Here is a 27501-nt window from a genome sequence, read left to right on the forward strand (position 1 = left end):
TATAATTACTAGCCTTCCCAGTACTAGACGACTATTTGATGTTATTGAAGTGCAGTTGATTTGTCTTACTCATATAGTACATGCAGCCGACATTGATAGAGCGGCCGATTGTGAATTATCAGCGGGCATCGGTGGTTGATTGTTGGGTTTTCTGTGGTAGATGAGTTTTCACTAGTTGCATGGGTGTATGTTTTTCCGAAGTGGTAACATATTCCACTTTCTCGAATTTCGAAAATTCGTTTAATGAATCCTAGTTTAGTGCGCGGTTCTAGGTTATGTATACGAACGTCCACTTTATCATCATCTATATGCACGAGGACTTGGTGTTGGTGTTATTGTATTCGACGTCATCTCGCATGTTGTTCTTCAGATTGCATTTTTTGTGCTTGAGAAAAACTTCTACACATTATCAATACACAGTTTTTCGCGTGGTGCAGTTGTATGTAGGTTATCTAGGTTATTTGTTTCGATTATAGAAATTTTAAACTTAGGGTCATTCGCCTTCTATTAGGTTAGAAAAATTTCTTTTAGAAAAATCTCTAACCCCATATGTGGGGTTGGAAATCAAACTTAGGTGAGCTGCGTGCAAGGCAATCGATTTACCATCTAGAGTATGTCTGCATCCTTAAAGTCAATCGAAATTATGTTATCCAGTAGTACTCGCATTTTTGTTTCCTGTGGCTGATTCATTTCACTGTATCATTTGTGTGGATAAGTAGCAAAGTGCGGTAAAATTGTCTTTGCGAAATGAGAAGTTAGACCAGGATTTATCAGTACTCATACCGATTTTGGGCTTCCCTACCGATTAACAGACGACCGGGGTAAAATTACCGATATTTAAATTTTCCTACCGAAAACATTTTTATTGATTTTGGACACAACCTACCTCATTATCCATATTTCATTTAAGTTTGGTTCACAGGGGGTGGCATGAAGGGGCACGCGCCTCCTCTATTTAACCGGAAAGTGATCCAGTAGAAAAGCGTGGGTTTTTGTTTTTGTAAATCATTATGAATCAGGAACCAGGAATCAGTAGCGTCTGACTCAAATGACACGTTTCCCATGCTGATCGGAGATTTGTGCCTTGCCAAGAATCATCTTTTCATCATTTTCCTGATGGGAATGATTGGGGAAGTGGTAAGGATAGGGTTAAGGAAAGTAACGACACAGAACAATTAAAACAGAGCATTCTGCACCCCTAGAGGGATGCTGAACGATCTGCAGGTGCTACAATAGCAGGAATAAAACTTCCAACCCCCGGAGGGATTTCAAATGTTTATTTAAGCAGTGAGCGGATATATCAACACCCCCGCGGGGATATTGAGATAACAGAACGATAACACCCCCGAAGAGATATTGTCATTCAAGTACGGCTAAAATTATAGCTCTTTACCACACTGGGTTAGAAAAAATAGCATATCCTTCAGCTTCAGCTCTCTGTACTTAGGTTCATCTATGTATGGAGAACCAAAAATCCTGATACGTAATTGCATTACTACAGGGTAGTTGCATATCAAATGATATGATGTTCCGTAATCGGATTCACAAAGATCACGTGAATAATACTCAGCGCGCTGAATAGTGGCCTGTGATAATTGAGTTTGCAATGTCCAGTCAGTGTCTCTGGCAGCACCGGTCCAGTGAAATCCAATCAGAACAAGTGCAATAACTTAAGTTCTACAGATATTTCTTGTAACTAGTAGCGTTCAAATAAACGGTGATAGTCTCAATTATTAGTTTTACATTTTGTAAGAAAATCATGTTTACCCCCAAAGTTATAGCTGTTTGAAAACGTGGTTGTTCATAAATAACAGGGTAAACAGAGGGTTAATAAACTAAATAAAATGAATAGAATGAATAAAATAAACAAAATGAGGAAAGTGATAAAATGAATTAAAATGTTTTCTTTCTATATATTTTATCATTTTTTTTTCATTTTGTTTTCTTTAAAAAAATTAAATGATCGAAATGAAAAAAATTAGTGATAATAAAAAGTAATAGAATTAATAGAATAAATTAAAATGTGTCTCATTACACTGATAATATAAATTCGTAAATATGATAAAATTTATCCTACAATGCACGAATTCATTCGTCGTTTTCTGCAACGAATTTTCGTACATTGTAAATATTTCATGAACAAGAATGGCCGCTTGGTGAACGATAGCTTTCGTAAATTTTACATTTTTAGCATGCACTCCATAAATGTTATTGTTGATAACGACATTATTTTTCGTGAATGAAACGAAATGTTTTGTTTATTTTAATAAACGTTTATGTATATTACGAACGATTTCGTTGGTCTCACGAATTCATTTCGTTCATCTTAAAAAAGTTTTCGTATTTATTAGCATATTATTTTTTTCATTCAATCTTTTGGGATCGATGTTTGACAACACCGATTTTTTTTTTTTAATTTAAAAAAAATGATCCGGCCAAATCGATTTTATTGTGGCATGAAGAAATGACCGTTTGATGAACGAAAGTTTTCGTAATATTTCCTTATTTGCTGTACATTGCACGATTGTTGTCGTTGATAACGACATCATTTTGGTGAATGAAACGAAATGATTCGTTTATTTTAATAAGTGTTTACGTATATTACGGACGATTATCATATTATTTTCAATCGATCTTTTAGGATCACAGCAATGATCGATGACAACAAAGATTTTTTTAAATTTTTTGAGCTGGCAAAATCGAATTTATTTCAATCTGCTCACCTCTATTGAGGACTACAAAAATTGTGGTGTTAAGTAATGGTCGCTTGATGAACGAAAGCTTTCGTAAATTTTACATATTCAGTGTACATTGCACGAATGTTGTTGAAAACGGCATTATTTTTCGGGAATGAAACGAAATGTCTCGTTTATTTTAATAAACGGTTGTGTATATTATGAACGATTTTGTTGGTCGCACGAATTCATTTCGTCCATTTTAGAAAAGTTTTCGTATTTAATAGCATACTATTTTGACATTGCTTCAGCAGAGAAAAACTCAAACTTCTTCATACAAAACCAACGAGTTCACGATGGCTCAACTGAATCCGTACTGCTCCGGATTATGGATCAACTGGAAGCGTAAGAGGTTCAGGAAATCTTCCTGAAGCTGGAGGACACGGATACGGTTACTAAATAGTCAGACCGAGATCATCGTGGTGATCAACAATTATTGACTCCATATTCTACCTTTATCGAAGCTCTGTTGACGTTGACGGTTTGACAAATGGTACTCGTAAATATTATTATTAAGACTTTCGTATACCATAGTGAAAAATTCGTTTGCCTAATGAAGCCGTTTCGTAATAAGCCGTTCGTTGTCGTTTCGTGGTTTTCACGAAAAACTCGTAATAAAAAATAAAAGTGTTTCAATAGAAATACGAATGACTCATCATATGTACGAAAAATTCATATATTTTATGAAAATTGTGAGTACGAATCTAATTAGCAGGGATTTACGAATACATTCTATCAGTGTAACGTTCTAGATGAAATGAATAAAATGAATGACTGAACAAAATTAGTCAGATTATTAAAATTAATAAAATATGTGAACCCCACAAATAATATAAAATTGCATAACACGAAAAAAGTGAATAAAATAAATTAAGTGAATGATACGAATAAGGTACATGAGATAATAAACTGATCGAAATGCATACAAAGAATGAAATGAATACAATAGATAAAATGAGGTCAAATAAACAAAATTAATCATAACGTTTCAAATGTTTCTACTTTGTTGATAAGCCTTAATTAGTCATCAGGAAATCTAGAAATCAGAAGTTTGTCTTGGAATTAAAAGATGTCTTTTTGGTCACAGATATTTAAAAAATGATTTTTGTACAGAATATAATTTTCAGGTCCAGTATTTTAACGCGTAATAAGAAATAGTGAACTGAGATAAGGCCACCTATAAATAGTATTGATTTTCATTAAAGTATATAAAAAAGAGTGTCAAGTATCTAGCTTATGTTAGCAACTACCGGTGCGTAACACGGTTGTTAACCAAAATAATGACGAATAAAGTTGGTAATCTAGCATGCTTTGCCAACCCGAATAGCAACGCGTTCATCTCGGATTATTCTATTAAAATTTGTTTCCGAGTGACAAGTGATTGAAAATGAGTGCTTCAAAACGAGGAACCAACTGGACTACGCAGGAGGACGAGGCATTATGCGCTGCTTGGTTGAACACCTCGCAGGACGCTAGCATCGGCATTAACCAGCGCGCAAAAACGCTTTACGATCGCGTGTTTGATCGTTTTCTGGAGATATGCAGCGAAAATCACGTTCCGGGTAATCCAGAACTACGCGCCCCTAGCGGAATAAAAGCTAGATGGCATCACATTAGTAAAATGGCAAGCAAGTTTGCAGGTTGTGTTGCCCAAATCGAGAACCGTTGCCAAAGTGGGGCGTCTCCTGAGGATTTTTTGAGACAAGCGATTGCACTATTTGCAACGACGGAGAAGACTCCATTTACTTTAATGCACTGCTACAGCATACTGCAAAGTGCCCCGAAATGGCAGCAGTATCACACAGTAAAGGTACGTCTTTTTGATTATTGCTTCCATTATTTTTGCTTATTGCTTTTATTTTTGTTTTAGAAATCACCCACTCCAAAAAGGTTAGCTGCAGAAATTGATTTGGCCAGAGGCGAAACAGATCTGCCAGATCCAGTGCCTTCATCTTCCGATCGTCCTATCGGTCAAAAGGCCTGTAAAGCGCAAAGGTTGAGCCAAGGATGCGCCTCTAATCACGTCGGAAGTGAAATAGCGAAAGCGGGGAATATGTTGGCTATTGCTGCGAAGGAACGACTGATGTACTGCAGGCAAAAGGCACTCGCCTTAAGCAGAATGGCAAACCACGCCATTATGTCTGTGGATATTAATGGTTTAAACGAAACAGCAAGAGAGTTTTACTTGCTGGAACAAAAAAGGATCCTGAACGAAACCAAAGAGGCTTTCAAAAACGAACTGGAGCCTAGACCGGAGCCTCTAGACGATGATAGGGAGGATGTAGAGAATACTATTGAAAATAATGATGTTGTAGATGAGTCTGATTCTGATGGAGATTTTTAATATTTTATTTATTTATTATTAATTTTTTTTTCGCCGTATTTATAGGCTTATTCTTTTTTCCGTTACATCATATGATTTATAAATATAATGCAGTATTATGAATTTAAAAAAGCCTGCTTTATTCCACCTAGTGGTGCGATTGTATCTTTTTCGATTGTCCAAACTATGATTAATTAGCTCATGTTCAATATAATTGTGGAAACGTCTACTACATTATTATTATACTTGGCACGTAAGTCGACGCTGACACACTTTAAGCTACCACGAAAGTCGTTACAAATTGCCTGAATCCAATGTAGTTGGAAGCGAGTCGATTTTTTGTCCACACGTGTCGTCCTAATCGGGTAGTACATTATTAATGTAGCTGAGGATCCGTTTGGGAGAGGTATGCCATACCTCGTGAGGCGTCATTAGATGCCTTCCGAAGTATCGCTCCCTTCGAAGAAATAGTACTGCACAACGGCAAAGAATATGTTCCGAGCTCTTGGGCTCGTAGTTACGAATTGTCATCTTCACTTTTGCCATTTTTTTCAGATGATACTTAGCATGACAATGTCCCGTAAATAAACCTGTGATTATACGTAAAGCTTTTCGTTTTAGATCCATTAGTTTTTTGGTTCTCGTTGTATCTGGATCTATGAATTTCTTAGCTTGTCGAGCGCCTCCTACGTTACGCCAGTCGTTTAGTAGTTGGTCTCTTGCCCAAGTTGACAGTTCTAGTTTGATTACACAGATAGATATACCAAAAAATGGTTTTAGTCCAACAAACAAGCTTGATGAACCACGCCTGGCTAATTCATCAGCTACTTCGTTACCATTGTTTCCTTGGTGGCCAGGTACCCAGAATATGAGCACTTTATTCCGAGTTGCCAGTTGTTGTAAAGATGTGATGCACTCACAAAACAGATTGGACTCACATTTCGACGACCTTAATGCCAACAGTGCTGCTTGGCTATCCGAGAAGATTGCGATTTTGGCATGTCTGTAGTTTCGTTTCCTACAGACCTTCGAGCGGGTGTATATTACATATACCTCTTTCTGGAAAACCCCACTTTCCCATTGATATTTTTGCAGCGAATTAAGTGATATTGATTTCTCAAAATATTATATCTCCAGAGCACTTTCTGTATTTTTCAGTTTAATATGATATGAAGTAACGTTCAAGGAATGCGAAAAAATACTTCCAGGTATCTCGTTACCTTTCTTGTATAAAGCAAGTGGCACATGCCATTCGACATCAGTGCGTCGACATCGGAAAATTTTTGTGTGTATGTATGTATGGCTGTGTATGTGTGTCAGATAATGCCTTTAAAGTTTTTCGGGGCTGGCTAAACCGGTTTGTTTAAACTTAGTTTAAACAGTTTTTATTAATTCGTAGATCCGGTTCCATAGATGCAGGTAGAGGAGTGCGGCATACAGTAAATTTCCAAATAATCTGATAACACTAAGATTTTAAAATGACGAAAAATATGTTAATATGGGTGCAAAGTTACTTGCAGAAGCACGTCCAAATCGTTTTGACATCATTGGCCACCTATGACGGTTCTTGGTGCCCCGGGTAACTTGTCATGTTACTAATGGCATTTTTGTTTTTGACAGTGCACTACACCGGTGTAGTCGGTGCTACACTCATTTAAACTTGGGTGTAGTCAGTCTATCTCTTTCTTTGCACTACACCGGTGTAGCACCAAGAAAAAACGAAAACGCTATAAGTTGATGCTACACCCATTTCTCAGTGCATTCTCGGCCGATTTTTTAAAACTTGAACTCATATTAAGGTTACAATACTTCTATTGACTGCTGTTGAATTACTTTATTTTGATGTTTATAAAATCTAGGAGTACGATAGATCACTATATTCGAGGTTCAATAAAACAATGTACACGCCTAGAAAATCAGTGGTCCAACTTTTCTTTGACGTCTGTGAATACTGCAAATTATTTTAAAATTGGTAACACAAATAATACATTCAATCCCTTGACGTCATTTAGGTAAGAAAATGAGGATGTGGCAAATGATGTGAAAAATCATAAAACCGCGGATGGAAATAACATATTTTTTCAACAGCTACACCTGACTTTGTACTTGCGAATGACTTCTTCGTTGTTCTCGTCGTCACCAGAGTGTGGAATTGAAGTTGTGCATTTCGGCTCACATGGCTCAGTTGTGTGACGATAACGTTTGCGCTTCGGAGCATTTTTTTCATTTCCCTTCTCTTTTTTGATCATTTTATTTCGATTATCAACTTCAACAACACCTTAAATTATTATCTTTGGCAGCCCTCCGCGACCATTCACGCACGCCTACGCCCGCGATCTCCAAAGCACAATAGTCCCCGTTGATAGAATGATCCTGATAGCATTCACAAATCTACAAACGCGAACCCACACGCGCCCGTGTTCATGATCATGCAATTGCAACATCTACATATACTTATGTCCGCGGTATCGCCAACATTAAAACACCCCGGTAGTTAAGTAAACGTTGTAGCACCTATAAACTTACAAATGCGGTCTTAAGCATTATCCCACCACTCGTGCGATCAAGAAACGGTTACGTCTGGAAGTATAGCCTCGGTCCTAGCAACCTAGACTCATGCCTTCAGCTGGACCAATAAAAAATGACACTCATGTTCTCTAGACAACACGTCCCATGGTGACATAACAGGGAATTCTAGCTACATGGGGAAACAAGAATACACGTACCAGGAAATCAGTTTCCTCACCAACAGCAAAGTAACATCGATAATGCCAATTCGTCGCTGTTGTGCTATCTTATGACAAACGCCATTTTGGGGTGAACTGAGTTAGATATTCCATGTTACTAAGTTTTAAAATCTCCATACGGTCGCGTTTTCAGAATTTTGAAATTCTGCTGGGTTACTGAGATATAGCGAAACACGATTATGACAAGCGCCAATTTCTCGAGTGTTCGAGTTGTGCTATCTTATGACAAAGAAAAAAGAGACAACATTCTTAGTTTGTTGGCTTGCTATAAGCCGAAAAGCTTATAGCAAGCCAACAGATGTCTCTGATGACATAGGTAATTCCTATGCAGATCAACCATAAGCATTAGCTAGGTTCTTGTCTCGGGAGCAAAACTTTTCCTACCGTAGTTTTTTTCTGCCAATGGTTGGTTTATATATTCATGATTATTGAACAAATTTCCTTTTGAGATTTCTACTTGTTGTGGAAAGTATACCGAAATGTAGTGATGGATTATGCAAGAAGAACATTTGTTTCGTCTAGTCACCTTTCAACAATAACATTGTTTGATATACATTGTCTCTAAATTGTCAATGAAACCAATTTTTGTTCATTGTTCTTCCTGAATAAAGGAGGAAAATTGGAAAAACTTTGTGTTCTAATACCATCATTTTGTAACCTGATATTGCTGCTATCGCATGGAAAAGTATAATATTGAACATAGTGATCTATAACGCATAATTTTACGAATCAGTTATAATTCATTTTTATATGAAATCTTCTGTACACATTTGTGACACGTCATACATATTTTATCATCAATACACACTTATGACACGTATGTGAGCGACTTTGGTTTACACTTTAAGCAAAAACTGTAAATATAGTCAACCGATCTTCGCACAAATCGAGAGTTTACTTCAGAAAAGATAGAAGCATCGAATGCCTTCTCCAAAAAGCTTCTAACATTTATAAATTTTAAGATATTCAATCTCAAACTTTAAAAATCGTTTTTCTCGAACAGTGCTAAATTGCGCTTGTCATAAGATAGCACAACAGCGACGAATTTTCTCCAAGCCAAGCTGCGACAGACAACACAACTAATACTCCTCCGCCAGCGAACGACATGACAACACGACCCGACCAATAGATATTAAATTAGCGTTAGTTTTTTGCGCATACTGTAAAAATAAAAAAAGAATCGCGGCTCAGTTATGCTAATTCATTCAGCCATGTTAAATAAATTATGAAAAAGATGTGTGAATTTGTGGAAAGATTTAATTTTACATACAAGAATATGAATTAGTAGTGTAGTGAATGTAAAACTACTCTTCATCCCCTTTCATATTCCAAAGATGCTCAATCAGGTCATTCTGTAGTTGATGATGAAGGCTGGTGTTATGTACTTCTCTGTATCGACCCAGAAACGCTGTAAAATCATCAACTGGTCTCACTACTTCATGAACATTGCTTTCCTCTATATCGTATGACGTTAAATCTTCCCGTTCATCTTCAATGATCATATTATGAAGAATTATACAGGTGCGCATAATAGATTTCAAATCCTCTTTATTCCACAACCTAGCCGGATTTTTTATAATGGCAAACCGTGCCATCAACACACCGAAGGCGCGTTCCACATCTTTTCTAGTAGACTCTTGCCTTTCTGCGAAGTACTGCAAAAAAACAAATAAAATAAGTAAAATGGACTAATTACTATAATTTTTGTAGGCAAAAATGCAGTTACAAGGATTCTTATTACACGAATAATATCATTTGTTGTAATTTAACTTTTCAGGAATGAGACATACATACGGACTAAGTGTTCATTAACATCTTTTAAAATTTTTCTTTCTAGACAAACAAAGTATAGACTACAACATACCTTGCGCTTTTGGCCAACGGGCGACGCTATCGTTTGCACAAGTGTGGCAAGTGGAGGATATATTCCGTCTGCTAAATAGTACCCGGTATTGTAAGTGTGACCATTAACCTCATACTTCACTGATGGTGTTTTGCCGCCATATAGGTTTGAAAATAGAGGGGACCTATGCAGTACAGTAATATCATTGTTTGATCCTGGCATACCAAAGAATGCATGCCATATCCATAAGTCGTACGATGCAACCACTTCAAGAACAATAGTAGGTTTCTTCTCTTTACCTTTATACTGCCCTGCCCAAGCAGTAGGACAGTTCTTCCACTGCCAATGGCAGCAATCTAACGATCCTAGCATACCCGGAAAACCTCGCTCATTTCCGACTTTAAGTAGACGCTTCAAATCTGAACGCGTGGGTGAGCGTAGGAATTCATCGCTAAATATTGTGTCAACCGTGCGACAAAATTCCATCAAACACTTTCGAGCTGTAGATTCGCCGATTCGAACGTATTCGTCCATTGCATCCGACGGTGATCCATATGCTAACTGACGAATAGCAGCCGTGCATTTCTGGATGCATGTCAGTCCCAATTTTCCAGTTGCGTCTGGTTTTTGAATAAAGTATTCGTTTGTTTCAATCTTCGTTTTAATTTTCAAAAACAATCTACGATGCATCCGATAACGTCGACGAAATTGTTCATCCGTATATATAGGTGTTTCCGAAAAGTAATCTTTGAACAATCGAATGGCACCTTCCTCTGCTCGTCGGTCAATATTCGGTCGTTTTCCAGGTTGGGAACCACCTCGGCTTCTTCGGGTGATTGAATTTGTCGTTCCATATGCGTATATCAATATTTGTTCCGCGAAATGATTTTCTTCATCGCTCGAATCAGAAAAATACTCAAGAAAGACATCCGCGTTCTCCATTATTTTTTTCTACCTACGGGTAGCAACTTTATTTACCAACTACCGGTGCGAAAAGGGAAAGATAAAATAACAACCATGATAGCAACGACCGGTGCGTAACGCGGTCGTTAACCAAAATAGTAACGAATGATGTTGTCAATCTAGCATGCTATAGCAGTCCGACTAGCAACGCATTGGTGCGGGTGCTCTTAGCACGCGTTGTTAGGAGCAGGATAACTTGGACTAAACTATCCTATCAGCCCGCAATATATGAATACGTATATTGACTAGAACAGGGATAATCGAATTCTGTTATAAGATAGAGCTGAAACAGCACAGTTGTAGAAAAAAGTACTAGCGAGTAAGGACTAATACTACTAGTATGTTTGCCGTATGAATTAATAGTCGATTGATTCGCTTCGGACCTAGGAGACAAAGAGGAGATCTGATAGAGACAAAAGCGGATTCAATGAGAAATTGGCCAATATGACGTAGACCCCAAGGTGATGGTAGGATGATTTTCTATAGGATTACACAGACTACACGCTTCAAACTTGTGCCAAATAGTATGTATGTATGTATGAATGCAAGCCCGTATGAATGCCGGTATGCATGGATGTGTATAGGAGCAATGTATCCCTGAGCAAAGGCACCCTCCGAGCCGCCAAAACGCTCATGGGAAGCCGGGTGCGCGGTAATAGGTGTGATCATAAAGCACTGCACACACTGTCAAGTGCAACGGTGAGACGGTAGGTGTACAGTTAATGCACATAGGTTGCAGAAATAGGTTGTTGAGACAGCCCGATTGCACACTGTTGAATAACAATAACAATGACCTGTAGTGTTGGAGTAATTACAATAGTGTAATTTTACGAAAACTTATCTGGGAGGGAGGGAGAGGTCGAAAAGTTACACCACTGTAACAGGGCATAATAAAGTTTGATTTTCTGTACACGTAAGATACGCAATAATTGCACCATGTGGTGCAAATAACTCGATTTGTTTACCTTCACTAAGGATAATTTGAATCAGACTCTTGAAGTAATCTTTTTGTTTTATTCTCTCCGTAGGTGGACGAGGACTACATTCAGGATAAGTTCAATTTGACCGGACTGAACGAACAAGTGCCGAACTACAGACAGGCACTTGATATGATTTTAGATCTGGAACCGGGTAAGTAAACAAATGTCCGTCAACATTTACAAATGTCTGTCAACATTTGCCGAATCTGGCCGTTTGCCAATGTTCGCGTTTTTTTTTTTGACTTCAACTTTCAAACGCAGAAGATGAGATAGACGACAATCCGAACCAGTCCGATCTGATCGAGCAAGCGGCTGAGATGCTGTACGGTCTTATCCACGCTAGGTATATCCTTACGAATCGCGGTATAGCTCAAATGATAGAGAAATATCAAAGCGGTGACTTCGGCCACTGTCCGCGGGTGTACTGCGAAAGCCAACCGATGCTTCCATTAGGTTTGTTCGTTGGTTTGTCAATGCTGAACGATTTGCACCACTGATTTCATTCTGCTCTGTTTGAAGGTTTATCTGATGTGCCTGGTGAGGCCATGGTGAAAAACTACTGTCCCAAGTGCATCGACGTCTACACACCAAAGTCCTCGAGACACCATCACACGGACGGGGCCTACTTTGGCACCGGTTTTCCTCACATGCTGTTCATGGTACACCCCGAGTATCGCCCGAAACGTCCCGCCAACCAGTTTGTGCCGCGGTGAGTCACCCAGTATATCAGTGCAACGCGGTGTAACACCCCGGGCAGACCTGCGATTCCTGTACTGAGCAAAACGTCATTCTCGCTACCTATGAATGAGATTACCGTTCTACTGGGTAGCAGTGCGCACATGTCTGTCTGTAGTATAAACATTACAGGAAATATGACAGCCGGTTTTTCTGTTCTCTTGTTCCAATTTCAGCTTATACGGCTTCAAGATCCACTCGTTAGCCTATCAAATTCAGCTTCAGGCAGCTGCCAACTTTAAAGCGCCATTGCGAGGGGTAATGAACAGCAATCGGGGCCCTTTGGAAAATGTACTAGTGTCAAAAGCCCCGAAAACCGAATGCAAAGCTTAATCGTTTGAATGAGTTTGCACTGTGCATTGAGTATACATATTTTTTACATTGTTACAAAATTTGGCATCCGAGGCACATCGTGTCCTTGTGTGATTCTGTATCTGAACATTTTTTTCCGTTGGTATAAACATTGAAAATATCTATACAGCCAGTTGTATGGAGGTTATTGTACATAACCGAATTGAGCTAAAAACATTTATTATATTTTATTTCAAATTATATCATTGCACTTTTGGTTTTTCACACAACGTCGTTTCGATACCGGAAAATCATAACGGGATCGTTTGCATGGGTTACCCGTGGAGATTGTTCTAGGACGTTCCCAGAAACTACTTACTATTATTCTCGAGGATTTTTTTTTTCTTTAGTCGAAGTCAATAGCTATACATTGTTCTTTAATTTCTCTATTACTGGAGCTTTTCCGGACAAATTCAAAATGGCCTGAGTTAGATAGGATTAATGTAGTGTAACTAGCAATAATTGTGTTAATGGTGAAAACGCGAAAATCACGTTAGCTTCAACACAGTGTAATCGACCGACCGATCCTGCAAAGTTTCCTTCATATTCACCAGAAATCCCTTACTGATTTTAGTGCACTGTACAAAAAAACGTGTAAAATTTTATTAAGTAGACTCTGGGTACAAATCCTTGAATAACTTCCAGGAGTGGCCCAAAGCGTGCACGATCGTTTGACGTAATGAGTATTTGGCTTACATCTGTTGTTTTTTCAAGTTTGTATTTGTGAGGCATGAACCAGCGTTGCTTGACTACCATGAGAGCAATCTCGTCATTTTTTGGAAATTTTAATTCTGAACTTGACAATCAAGTCTTGGTCCACGACAGAGGTTCGAAGTAAAACAAAGTGATCGATGAACGGATCTCACCTTGGCCCGGAAGTTTATATTAGGAAAATATTTCGAGGATTCGAAAAACCAATCGTTGAAATGTTACTAATGAAGACAAAACAATTAAATGGGATTGAATCGAGTTGACTGGTTGACCAAACTTACAATGATCTAGTGTGTACTGAAAGTAAACTAAATTAACATTTCGAATCATATTTTTTATGTATCCGCTCATCACTTTCAGTTTTTTTTTATAACTTCAAAAGGAGCGTCAAGCAAAATCAACCATCGACCGCAAATCCTTAAGTTATCTCAGCCTGCGTTTTAATGGAATGTTTGAGCGTTAGGAAGACCTACTAAGTTTGTCGAAACAGAAGATACAAAATTCCTCACCTGGTTTCTACTGACAATACGTGGCCTTTTGTCGATCATATTTGCAGTTTTCCATCGATAATGGAAATTATTTTTCTAATGTTGATAGCGGTTGTAGCTTCTTTCTTTATGTCATGCACAGTTTTTTTTTGTAAAGTGCTATTACTGTCGACGCGTACAATTTACTGAATTTGGTCGTGATTAGCTCAATTGAATTTGATTGCTTCATTATTTTTTAAAGTTTTATGTTTCTAACGGTTCTTCAAAAGTTCTAGCGATCACGGTTAAAAAATTGTTTTTTTTTAAAATGCCATTTTTTAAATCTTGCTTCTATGAGACCTTATTTTAACTCAAACATTTCTTGTTACGTAAACATCTAGAGCTGGATCAATATTTACTTGCTATGCATCACATAAATAAGTAATTGACCTCACAATATAACTGATACTGATATCCCTTCGTATATTCTATCCCTAGTAGCGATTTTGATTGATTACCTTCGAGATTTTCGTGTAGACGGTCGCCTCCATACTATCAGAGTATCCTCAACAACTTCCAAACAAATCGATTGTAACACTTTTTTTGACTGGTTTAAAGTAAAATAAATAAAGAAAAATGATGCCATCTTACAAGATTGTTGCTCATTCTTTCCGAAAAATCATTTTTTCAGAAAGAACGATCATCAATGCGAAGGAAATGTTATGGTCAAACCCGGTGCTTAAGTTATGTCTTCGAATGAAAAAAGCCACGATCAACCAATAAGACGAACAAAAACAGTTAAAATTATTTAACTGCTATCGTTGCTTAATTAACAGTCTTGTGATTTGCTGTTTATTTGGCTGCTATTTCTTCAAATGGAAATTATGAGATTATTCGCACTGGCCGCTATTATTATTCTCTCTCCAAATTCATCATGATCACACAGTAGATTGATTTTTTTTATTTCAACCTTAGATTCATTCTCCTCGTTTTTGGGTTAATAAAATTGCTAACCCTATGTGCGGGTTTGGGAATGAAACTTAGATGAACTTCCCGCAAGGCAATCGACTGGAATGATTTGGTCGAATCCGACTTTTAGAAGCTTATCTGAGCATGTTTATCATCATATATTTATGTTATCTGCATTCGTTTTTCCGTTCTATAACAACTCAAAGAGCTCCTTTCATCTAAAAGCCACTCCTATACGACCCGTCAATAGTTTCAGTTTCCAAGAAAACCTTTGTGTCGCACCCACACTTCTTACGTTGGTGATGTTTTTTTCACGATTATTTTTTGCACACATATGCTGGTCTGAAATGTAGTCAGTCCATAATCTGATTTTTTCTCGTGTGTCGCACTCTGATGATAAACATCGAACCAACCGCTTCACTGATTTCGGAATATAGCATCTAACCTTGTTATACCTGTAGAATAGCCTTAAAAACTTTCCTCCATACTGCGTTTTATCATGTTGATATGAAACGTTTCATATTTGTTACATTTTGTTGGCATATAAATTTGCATAATAAAGATAAAATATGACTTCATTGTGCAGTGTGTCCTCTGGTTGTCCGTTCCGGGAAAGTCATTGCTGATAACTCCGGTACGATTTGCTTTATTCTCTCTGATCGTATCATACCATTTTTCTATTTCTTAATTTCCGAACAATTTTCAAATATGACAGTTATCTTCAGTTGACCGCTCTTTGCTTTGTTCGTTGATATTCTGCGGCAATGGTTCGAGCCTACGCACAGGGGAGTAACTGGGGTCAAATCCTGGCCAAAATTATTTGTTGTTGCTATTGCTTTTATTATGCCTTAATATGAACAAAAAATAGACAATAACAAGCTTTTGGAACAATTTGGCATCTATCCACCTACCAGTGTAGAGGTCAATTTTCTAAATCCTTTCGAATACTAGTAATTTCGAGGTGATCTTTGTGAATACATTTGTTTTTCCAGTTGCACAAACAGTTGATTAGTGAAAAAAGGGGATAAAAAGGGACGCTTGAGCATATTTTCATAGAGATACATTTTGAAAAACATATTATTTGACCCTACAGCATTTCGGTGTACCTCAAATTACTAAAAATTTCAATATTTTCAAATCGCTTGGAATTTGTGGATCGGACAAGATCAGAAGAGTTCTTATGTTTTTCGGATAGCTGGAATTTGGTTTTGTAATACTGCTTCAGCAACTTTGCCGGATCTTACCGTATAATGTAACTTTTTTTTCATACAAGTTTGAAATAAAATGTTTTAAAAACGTATTTTTTAAAGTTGGAGCAATGCACAGCAAAGGCTAAAGTTACACAAATGGTTGTGTTCAACTACGCTTGCAATAATATTGTCTTACTTAATACAGTCATCATCACTAGAAAGCGATATTTCTTGATATATAATCAAAATTATTAAAAAACCCCTTAAAATGTCACCATTTTACATCCATGCAAAAATTCTTTAACGATTGGCGTTTGGGCGTTTGTCAGAACATGTCCGATTTGAATTTTTTATGTGTTTCCACGTCTGCTGGTTAGTTGCTTTGTGCAAATAGATACTATTTGATGTTAGTAGTTATTTGAGGCTCTCCTTCCGAATAAATGAGCGAAACAACTCTTCCCTTTCGACCTGTGCATTTGCGTTCTCGGGAATGAGTTTCCCGGTCATAGTCGGGTTCTCTCGCGCGCCTGATTATCCTTTTGTTCTATGGAATACCCTATATACGTGGGACAATCATGCGTAGATCGGCAGAACTTGTACAGACTTCACCCTCTGAAGACAGATGACTTCCGTTTAATTGCACTATGTTAATAATCAAATGCAATTGCATTTCACCATCAAACATCAGATACTAGTATTTCGACTAAAACGTATAATAGCATAGGAGTCCCATATGAATTTTTGTTGTATCAATACTGAATCAAAATGCATAAATAAGATTACCAAGTTTGTTTAGAAAATATTACTTTTCCTTTCCCTTTGCTTATCATTTTGGTACCATCCAAGGAGCTCTTGACCTTGTACCCACTGCTCTTCCACCATCCTCGTGGTTTTCTCCATTAATCACTGGCGTCACATCGTCGCTGTTGTGCTATCTTATGACAAGCGCCATTTTGCACATTTTGAGAAAAACGATTTTTAAAGTTTGAGATTGAATATCTTGAAACTTATAAATGGTATAAAGAATTCAAAGAAGACAATCGATGCTTCTATCTATTTTGTATTAATCTCTCAAATATTACGAAGATCCGTTGACTAAGTTGCAAGTTTTTACTATAAATGTAAACAAAAGTCGCACTCACACGTGTCATAGGTGTGTATTGATGACAAAATTTGTATGGCGTGCCATAATCGTGCATGGAAAATTTTCCATAGAAAAAAATCATCAATTATTAACTTTTATTCATATCTTTGGTTTCATTTGGTCAATAGACAATCGGTGACATGCATTTTGAAGGAAATGAGTCAGGGAATCTAGAAAAAATAGTTATTTTTGGTTACAGTGTTGCCAAATATGCTATATTTCCAGTTTAAAACTTAAATTGCATTTTTCTTACAATTAGTGTATTTTTGTTTGAAAAATGATTATGCCATTGTGTTCCTCAGATAGTTTTACACATAAAAACATCTTATACATCAAGATAACTTGAGCCAATACCCAGACACGGTCATTCGAAGCAAAAATTATAAAATTTCGCAGCACGTTTTTCGCTATAGCTCAGTAATCAAGCAGAATGTCGAAATTCTGAAAACGCCACTTTGTAGAGATTTTTTAGACAAGTGATGTGGCGTATCTAACTCAGTTTACCCCAAAATGGCGTTTGTCATAAGATAGCACAACAGCGACGACATGTGATATTTGGGTACGGAAAATGATTTTCGAAGCAGGCAATCAAATGAAAGAAGATTGCCAGGTAATTAGTACACTTTCTGCACCAGGTATCATATCGCATTTGTAGATACACAAATTAAGTGTATCTACTATACGATATGATGGCCGGAAGGATAGATAAGCAACCCAAACTCCCCAAGATTACCAAGTTTGTTTAGACAATATTAAAAAACAAATACCAAAGCATGGTTGTCCCATCCCTAAGGCTCAATGAAAATGTAAATCTTGAGCAGCGTTTTCCTCCGCTTGCTGTTCTTCAATATGGGACTCTTATGTTTTAATATGCAGTATACCGCCGTTCTACGCCAAATTGTCTCATGTTGCAAAACTGGCCACTGAAAAAACGCCATTGAAGATAAAACTTGTAGTAGCAATCTGGATAGAAACGATGCAGCGAATAAAGTTTTATTGTCTAGAATTACGTTCATAGCAAAGGTTTCTAATACAATCAGTCCAGGGGTGACATTACGCATCTCGAAACGAAAGGTTTATTGTAGGGGAACCCGGGTTACCGATCAAAAGTCCTAATTGTTAGTTTGAAACCTCAGCTACATTTTGGTGTCATGAAAGGTTTATTTGCACCACTCAATGGTAGCACTAGGCGACGAGTTGCAAACTTCTATGTTTTTCCATCCTTTTACAATGTAGGGGTAATTCGGACCTCCCTACGGGGCAATTCAGGCCGTCATTTTTCTCATGTCATGTCCGAATTACCCCCACTGTCCTAATAGCCCCGGGTACCCTTTTCAAGCTTGTATGAAAAAGTCGAATCGAATTGGTTGCATAATGTGGCCCCAGTTTTTCATTATTAAAATCCAATTAACGTAAGTTTTTACAAAAAATGTTAAATGGCGAAAAATCGGATAGACACCGGCCGCATATTTACGCATATCCGTCCTACCACGATCTATGCAAACGATTACTGATTACTCATTTGGTTTACAAACGTGTATGTCGAGAGTTTTCTTGTTACTCGGGAGATTAATGGCTTCGTCAAAATCGGAAATAGATGCGTTCGTCATGTTATAAGTATTTGAAAGCAATAATAGTGATGAAGAGATTTGCAGGATTGATCTTACTGTTGTAATTATTATCACCACACCCATCTCTTTTTTAATGAAACTTTCGTTTTTGCCCGACATCATAACTAAGCGCTACATAATTATTTTTATTGCATGCTTTTTAGGCTTTTTGTTAGTGGGACAATTATGCGTATTAACGTATGCGGAATGAAATTTGGACAACGCTTCCAGCTTTAAATCAAAAATGCAACCTTGCGCAAGGTACCATACTAAACGTCATACTCTAGGCACACTTATTTTAAACATCCAGTGTTAATTTCGAACCACTAGGCGATACCATGTGAACAAAATGGCAGCGAATGCACAATCTGGCACCTAGCTATTATACCAAAAAAAGTTTTGGCGCAATGCAGGATTATGGCATACCTTTTGTACAAAAGGCTGATATCCCTCCAAATGTACCACCACTGCGTCTAAATGAGTATTTTTGGAATTGAATTTTGAAGCAGAGAGTATATCGTCGCTGTTGTGCTATCTTATGACAAGCGCCATTTTGCACATTTCAAGAAAAACGATTTTTAAAGTTTGAGATTGAATATCTTTGAACTTATAAATGGTATAAATAATTCAAAGAAGATAAATGATGCTTCTATCTATTCTGCATTAATCTCTCAAATATTACGAGAATCGGTTAACTACATTGCGAGTTTTCTTTAAAAATGTAAACAAAAGTCGGTCTCACACGTGTCATAGGTGTGTATTGATGACAAAATTTGTATGGCGTGTCATAATCGTGCATGGAAAATTTTTCATAGAAAAAAATCGTCAATTATTAACTTTTATTCATATCTTTGGCTTCATATGGTCTATAAACAATCGGTGAGATGCATTTTGAAGGAAATGAGTCAGGGAATCTAGAAAAAATAGTTATTTTTGGTTACAGTGTTGCCAAACATGCTATATTTCCAATTAAAAACTTAAATTGCATTTTTCTCACAGTTCGTGCATTTTTGTTTCGAAAATGATTATGCCATTGTGTTTATCAGATAGTTTTACATATGAAAACATCTCATACATAAAGATAATTTGAGCCAACCTCCAGACACAGCCATTTGAAGCAAAAAATTAGAAATTTCTCAGCACGTTTCTCGCTATATCTCAATAACCAAGCAGAATGTCAAAATTCTGTAAACGCCACTTTGTAGAGATTTTTTAGACAAGTAATGTGGCATATCTAACTCAGTTTACCCCAAAATTGCGTTTGTCATAAGATAGCACAACAGCGACGATATGCCATTAATTTTCGACCTAAAACTAACAAATATGATGATCAAAATAAAGAAAGAAATCAAGAATATGCCAACATCAATTTTTTCGACTTCTTTGCAAAAAGTTCTTGCAAACTGCCATAGCTCCTTGAATGGGCTTAATTTTTTTTTCTACAATAAGTTAATAAGCTGACAAATGTTTTCATATAGAGAGAACATTTAATAAAGGGTTTGCCTTTTGCATTTTGTCCAAATTTTATTCCGCATACGTAATGCAATGGGACAAACTGACTTGTTATTTTTTCACGGAGTCTTCGAACAAACTGTATGATTTGAATGTCTTCTGAAAATATACTTATAGGAATGTTTGATGAAAAAAAGTGAAAATGCTCAAAAAGTGACATGGGACAATTATGCGTAGAGCGGCAGTATAAGGCTATCCAAAAAATGACTGGCAAATAACACGGCAGCAATTCAAACATAATACAGGCTACGGACCTGACCTGTGGTTTATCAATTTAACCCTATATAGGGCTAATAATGAATGTTATATTAATAGAAATGCGGTTCTTACACTTAGTGTAGAAAATATTTACATTTATTTCGCAATAGAAACTATTTTGAAAAAGGTGGAAATATAGTTGCCACCGCCCGGTAAAAGCATTTCACGAAACTCTATTTCTGAAGGATAGTATACTGCCTATAATCGCACGTCAGTCCCATGTTCTACGGGTTTCCGTATCTACATGGGACTGGCTTGTGATTATATGCAGTATAGGAAGAAACCCAAGCGAAAACTAGTCGCCGTCATGCCCGTTTTTATAAAAACATTTTTGTAATTCCATATCAACATTAGAATAGGGCTAATAAGATTTGTAAACAAACTTTTTTTTTGCTGATTTCTCTTAATTTGTTATATTTTCAACCCAGAATACATTTGAAATTGATTCTACCAAGGGTAAAGATGTTGATTCATGTGTATCTTTCATGAAATTCGACTCGACAGCGGAGTAATGAGCGAAATAAGTTTGTTTATAAAAATCTCATTAGCCCTTTTGAAGAATTGATATTGAATTGCTAGTTTTACTATGTTTATCTCCACCTCTACGCAGGCCAGTGCGCAGGTCATTTTAAGAGGGGGGGGGGGTCAATTTTCTTTGTTTCTTACAAAAGAAGGCTATAGCAACCCTCACACTTTGAAGATGTTTTCTCAGGTCTAGAGGGCCTATTCTTTTGTATCAATCAACTCAGCTCAACAAATTGGGACGATGTCTGTTATCGAGAAGGAATCTTCAACAGACACTTCCGCTCGTGATAGTGCGGATTCTTACTGCAGTGATTTGTAGTAAACTTACCGACTATACCTAAACCTTTTGTTCTTCCCAGCCTTCATCCTTGCGCAATCACCGTCAGGCATTACTTCAGTAGAGAATGTGCGCTTGCTCTTTTCATTTTGTGTTAAATGTTCGTAGTTTTCCCATTGCATGCGTTTCTGAGATCTGCTGTAAATATTGATACCTGTCGAGACACGAAACGAACCCGCGGATGAGTCCCATATGTTATTTACGAAGCAGCTGAAGGCTTCTAATATGATGTCTGCAGTGTAACATAGTTATTTGTATGCCACCAGGATTCATTGTACGGTAAAAGAACAAATTAAAATAATATATTTATTGTATCCCATAACATTGATTCTGAATAGAAATCTTCGGTTATTTGTTCCGCCATCAGAAACGAGATGATCGCGTGGGTTCGTAAGGTCATAGTACATAGTATTTTATTCTCATTCTCTCTGGTACCCACTCGATATCCCTTTTCGCAAATCTTAGTTGACGAGGGAAAAGATTTTCAAATTTAATTCTTTTGAGTGGTTTAATAGCGCGGATAAGGGGTAATTTGTTTGTCAACGAAAATATTCTCCGGGTGGGGGATTTATGGTTCAATTGGTCCTGCATGTAGCTGCACAAATTGATCCACGTAGATGAATCTTAATAATCGGCTTCTCTCCCGGTTATGAGATACAATCTCCGGATATCTGACAAGTGGACTTGCTGAAACTGACTGAAATCACAATTGTTTCTGTTCAAAAATTGCGGCATGAAATTAGCGGAAACCAATCACGAACGAGCTTCGATCAGATGAATTAAAATCGGTTTTTTCATATGTGTATGCTACCTTCCACCCTTTTGTAAATGAAAATGATGGCCGTGTACAGCTTACAAATATTTCCTTCTCGGTAGTGTACTGCCATCTGTTCGTCCCAAACAGCCAAATACGAATAATAATAGGAACAATTCTGCAACGGATCTATATTTAAATCTTTTCATCATTAAAGTGTTCGGGTGGTGCACCATATTGACGGCCCTGGCCGAGATGAGCTGAAAATTTCTACCATTTTCGAGTAGTTCTCGAAAGATTTTTTGAAACACAGTTTTTTTCTTTATTAATGCATGGAGACTTGACCAAGCGCGAGGTTCAACAATTATCAATAACGTGTTCTATTTGGTTCTTATTTTTTTTAAATATTTTTATACTTGTTTCGATCCCGTCAGGTAATTTTGAAAGTTTGGAGTGAAAAATACTTTCTTCATAGAAAATATTCCGTAATTCATGAATTTGCGTTAAAAGGTGTAATTTTTTATCAAATTTTGTATGGAGATATCATCTAGAGTAAGGATTTTTTCATAGATCTCATATACCATGTTAATCCTTATGATGTAGTAAAATGATTCTACATTAATCGGAATAATGGAGTAGTTATTTATAAAAGTAGCACGTCACTGAACGTCAGAACTAATGTTGGGAAGACTTGACCAAGTGCCAATATATGGCAGAAAGATACAAAATTTCTGATATTTACTATTCTGTGGTACCTACTGTGAATGTTAATCACGTCACAAAAATCCCAACTTAAACACCAGTTTATTTTTTTGTAGTACTAGTCAACAAAGTTAGCAGTTATATGGCTGATTTCGTGACATGTGAACATGCAATGTAACCAATACAGTTAATCCCAAAAAGAAAATGGATTTAAAAAATCCAAATACATAAAATTACTCGTTTTATATTTTTACTGGTACTAAGGATCTCGATCTCGAGATTACAGCATGTTTTCAGGCCATTAAGTTTTTGATCTGATATTTCAAAATTCTCTCGATCAAGTCTCCCCGTGGTCTGGAGACTTGACCAGAAAAAACTTTTATAACTTTTGAATAAAGTAAATTGACAATTCTGCAAAAAATCATGTATACGCCCAATACTTTTGGACATTACATTTCAAGGAATAGAAAACTTGAATTTGAAGGATAGAAAACTTTTTTCAGAAAGTCATTCTGTCAAGTATAATGGAAGTTATTGACGTTTAAAAACTAACACGACCGTCACAGCCTATTTTTTTTGAAATGGGACTCCTAGAGCAAATTTGGACCATATTAACACGTGCCCAAAACGATTATATAAGAGTTACATGTATTTTTTCATACGTTTTATTTGAAAATGCAAAATGATCGCAATTTTTTAAACTTGCTGGAGCTCAAAATGGTGCAAGATTTCAAACGGATTGTTTTCGGAATCTCTAAAAATGAGATTTTAAAAATACTGCATTATAAAAATGCTCAGATTTCGGGTTTTTCTTTGCAAAAAAATTGTTTTTATTTTCTATCATTCATATTTTTTTCTCATGGTGTGCGCGAACTTTACCAAATTTTAAAATTTTTCGATCGCATTGAAAAAAGTTATAAATGAATGGAAAAATACGTGTAATTCCAATATAAAACTTCAGTCGCTTTCCGGCACGTGGTCCAATTTCGCTAAAATTTGTATATAAGAGTTACATGTATTTTTTCATACGTTTTATTTGAAAATGCAAAATGATCGCAATTTTTTAAACTTGCTGGAGCTCAAAATGGTGCAAGATTTCAAACGGATTGTTTTCGGAATCTCTAAAAATGAGATTTTAAAAATACTGCATTATAAAAATGCTCAGATTTCGGGTTTTTCTTTGCAAAAAAATTGTTTTTATTTTCTATCATTCATATTTTTTTCTCATGGTGTGCGCGAACTTTACCAAATTTTAAAATTTTTCGATCGCATTGAAAAAAGTTATAAATGAATGGAAAAATACGTGTAATTCCAATATAAAACTTCAGTCGCTTTCCGGCACGTGGTCCAATTTCGCTAAAATTTGTTCCATTTTTTTGGATGTCTTGATTCATCTTTGACCGGCGATGGACAAAATTCCAACATCGCAAAAATAACTACCACCCTACTCTGCATGACCCTTTTCTGCGATGCCTAAAACAGCGCAGAATCGTGTTGCTTTAGAAAAGGCAGTACACGTTTTCGGGTACTCGGTCACACAAATTGACCGTCACTGAATATGTTACTTTATAAGCCACGGGTGCAGATAGCCCGCCACACCAGCTATTTCCTAGCGACCTGCGACAGTTTCTTATCCATTTTGCATAGCGCGAAAAAAATTGATGCGTGGTTCAGCTTGCTTGAACACACCTACAAAATGTGATACGCATATTTGTTCCATGTGTGTAGGGAATCCATAGCACATGAGTCAGTTATTCATGTAGCGGCAGTTAATGAGTTGTAATGATTAATGTTCATAGGGTCTTGATCTTCCCGGAAAGCCATTTTCAGGCTAGTCTGGGCTAGTTTAGCCTTCAGCTTTCTGACAATTGAAAATAATGAAACCTTGTTTCGATGATAGAAGCCGGCTTAATCTGCACTACTACTGCACTTATTAATTTCTATCCTTGTAGTTGGTGGTATCGATGTCTTAGTCATGCGAAAGAGGAGCTTATAAATTAAAACGGAGAACATTGCACTTCAGCTCCGATCTTTGTAGGTTTATGGAGTGGGATCAAAATCATCCAGTATTCCAAGGAGGATAGCATCCATAGATTGACATAATATTTATATTTGAAACAATCATCAGATTGTTTGATTGATAGTCCACTCAAAAGAGGAAAAAAATATCCCCAAATTTGAGCCCGTTGAAAACCTCAACCAAGACTATGGGGCCATCGTTGAATTAGATTGTTTAGTTCCATGGGTTATTCCAACAATCGTTGACGTAAATCATGCTTTCGCACCTTCCAAAACAGTGAAGAAAAAATTTTACTCTTCTGTCGTACCTCAAATACAGTGAAGACCCGTTTTTATCATCCCCTTGGTGATTTTTGGGCTGATAAAATGGGGACATTAACAAAATCGGGACATATAATTTTCTTTCTTTTTAAGAAACCGAAGTCTTCTTTAGTCCCTAAATAAAGCCTCATAACTTTTCCCGATTATTTAGCTTAAATTTTCCTTAAGGGGGTCTGATAAAGCAAAATTATTTTTTTTGCATATTTCGGATCTCTAATATAAGAAAAATATGGTCAAGAAAGGATTTACTCGAATTCAAACCACCAGCTATCAATTTTCATAGACGGCTGATAAAATCGGGTGCTGATAAAATCGGGTCTTCATTGTATATTAGAGTGAATCATGATTCTTTAATCCCAACCTAATGTGATAGTGTTGAAACTTTTACTAAGCCAAATAGCCATTTCGCCAAACGACCAAATCTTCGTATAATTTTAGACCTTAGAACTGTCAACCTGAAAGCAGACAAAGCAGTGTATCTAAATTATTTACTTCTTCTCCGTCTCCTTCCTCCTCTCCGTTACGGCACTTTGGCGTATGGATCATACCATTAACAATTACCGCACCCGAATCACCCCTTGCTCACCTTCCCGCGTCGGTATTATTACCCAGTGAAGTGTTCGGCAAAGGTAATGGACAACTGAGGCGCCGGGCGTTCAGTCGAGGAAAAAATAGTTTGACATGCATCCGGTGGCGACGAAGAGACGATGAGAGGACGCGACGACTTGGACACTAAACAATAAACCCAATGTGAATACAACAACAGCAAGTGGTTGTTAAAACAATGAGAAGATTAAAACTAGGGACAAATACAAAAACACACGCAAAAAATAGGGGAAGAAATGAAATTTCTAGTTAAATAAGCGTAAAAGCAGAGAAAACACTAGCAAATGAAGCAAACAATTGTACATCCTCTATACCACCAAAACCAAGAAGTAAAAAAAACAAACCTAACAAAGGCGAATGAAAAATTGAGGAGGACATCTTTCTAGGAAAATGAGATCTTATGTCTCACTAACAGTCATAACACTATTGTCATTTCTCCTACATACATTTGAACGCGAACGCTAAACGAAAGCATCCCATGCACGAGTCGGGTCTTAGTGGAATAACTTTTTGAGATGTAAGTGGAAAACAAAAACTAAATTAAACTAAAAAAATAAACGTAAAAAGTACACAAAATATCAGTCGGAAGATAAACAAAATTAATTGAAACGTGATTGAAAAAAGCAAACCCGACTAGCGAGGGAAATATACACCAGGGTTGAAATTGGGGTGGGCCAGGGGCCAAACCAATATTGGAAAAACACAAACCGAAATCAGGCAGCATGTGCATTTGGCTCCACAACTCAAAGGCGACAGTCGAGCACGTGCATGAAACATTTTGTAAGCCCCTTTTGTATATTTTTCTTTTAAATAATGAAAAGTTACTAGACCACATTTTTACGGACAAAACGAAGAAAAAGAAGATAAAAACACTTTACACCGAAGACCTTTAGGCAGTCTTCTCTTGAAATACTATTTGTTCGTCAGTTTTATTTGCCGAGTTAAGTTTGATTCTCTCCCAAATCCTGTAAGTTCGTTGTCTAATTTGTCTATAAATCGTAGGTGGACAGAACAAATGTAATATTGTAAAATAAGTACATTTAGCTAACAAACACAACAAAACCGACCTGAAACTCAATGCGCGTCGTATCGATAGCCAGTTGACCTACATCAAATCAGGCACCACGCGAAAAAAGTATCTCATTCAGCATTGGTAACCTAAAACTAACAAATCTACCTATCGTAAGAAGATGAAGAAGGAGAAAAAAACAGTGGGAGGTGCCGCGCATTCTGATCGATTTGGTGAGTTGGTGCAATGCATAACAACAAACTCAACAACCAAATGTAGATCGTTTGAGTTACTAATTATCATTATTGATTAATTACAGACATGATTATTTGCAAAAAATATACAATACAATACAAAACAGAAACTGAAATAGAATAATTATTGCTCTAATTTTATTATTATTATTGCAGGAATGAATAAATTTTAATAAATTATATTACGAAATGAATCCATGGGTTTAAACTACCTATTTGATGTGTTTGATAAGTTTTTTCAGCTGCGCTCAGCCAATTATGTATCTCATTCCCTGTTCTAAAACGTATTCGCTGAATGAAATCGACTCTTAATCTTTGCTGTACTTCACGTCGCTGCTGTCGCGTAGCTCCGTCAAGCCTGGGACCAGTTATAACTATATTACTACATTCATAGTTAGGCGGACACAAAAACCAGAAAACTGGCAACTCTTATTTC

General features: G+C 36.8%; 2 protein-coding genes across 7 annotated transcripts in view; one reads left to right on the forward strand and one right to left on the reverse strand.

Annotated features, from left to right (window-relative positions):
• The window catches only part of LOC131693341 (casein kinase II subunit beta), a 47941-nt gene extending 20682 nt beyond the window's left edge, over nucleotides 1–27259 (forward strand). The window contains exons 3-7 of one of the 6 annotated variants that reach the window (XM_058981077.1): nucleotides 11640–11742; nucleotides 11853–12044; nucleotides 12111–12300; nucleotides 12503–12689; nucleotides 25809–27259. In XM_058981077.1, the coding sequence (XP_058837060.1) occupies nucleotides 11640–11742; nucleotides 11853–12044; nucleotides 12111–12300; nucleotides 12503–12659 (642 nt within the window). In that variant the 3' untranslated portion in view covers nucleotides 12660–12689; nucleotides 25809–27259. Of the gene's footprint in view, nucleotides 1–11639; nucleotides 11743–11852; nucleotides 12045–12110; nucleotides 12301–12502; nucleotides 25012–25808 lie in introns of those variants that run through there. The other 5 variants (XM_058981075.1, XM_058981080.1, XM_058981079.1 and 2 more) reach the window with 5 other exon arrangements.
• Nucleotides 8462–10596, reverse strand: LOC131693340 (uncharacterized). Its single transcript, XM_058981073.1, has 2 exons — nucleotides 9670–10596; nucleotides 8462–9460 (listed from the first exon to the last, which is right to left on the reverse strand). Exons 1-2 carry the CDS (start codon nucleotides 10588–10590, stop codon nucleotides 9110–9112), a joined length of 1272 nt encoding a protein of 423 aa, XP_058837056.1. The 5' UTR covers nucleotides 10591–10596; the 3' UTR covers nucleotides 8462–9109.
• Nucleotides 27260–27501: the final 242 nt, after the last annotated feature.

The sequence above is a fragment of the Topomyia yanbarensis genome, chromosome 3, assembly GCF_030247195.1.
Source record: "Topomyia yanbarensis strain Yona2022 chromosome 3, ASM3024719v1, whole genome shotgun sequence".
Lineage (NCBI taxonomy): Eukaryota > Metazoa > Arthropoda > Insecta > Diptera > Culicidae > Topomyia > Topomyia yanbarensis.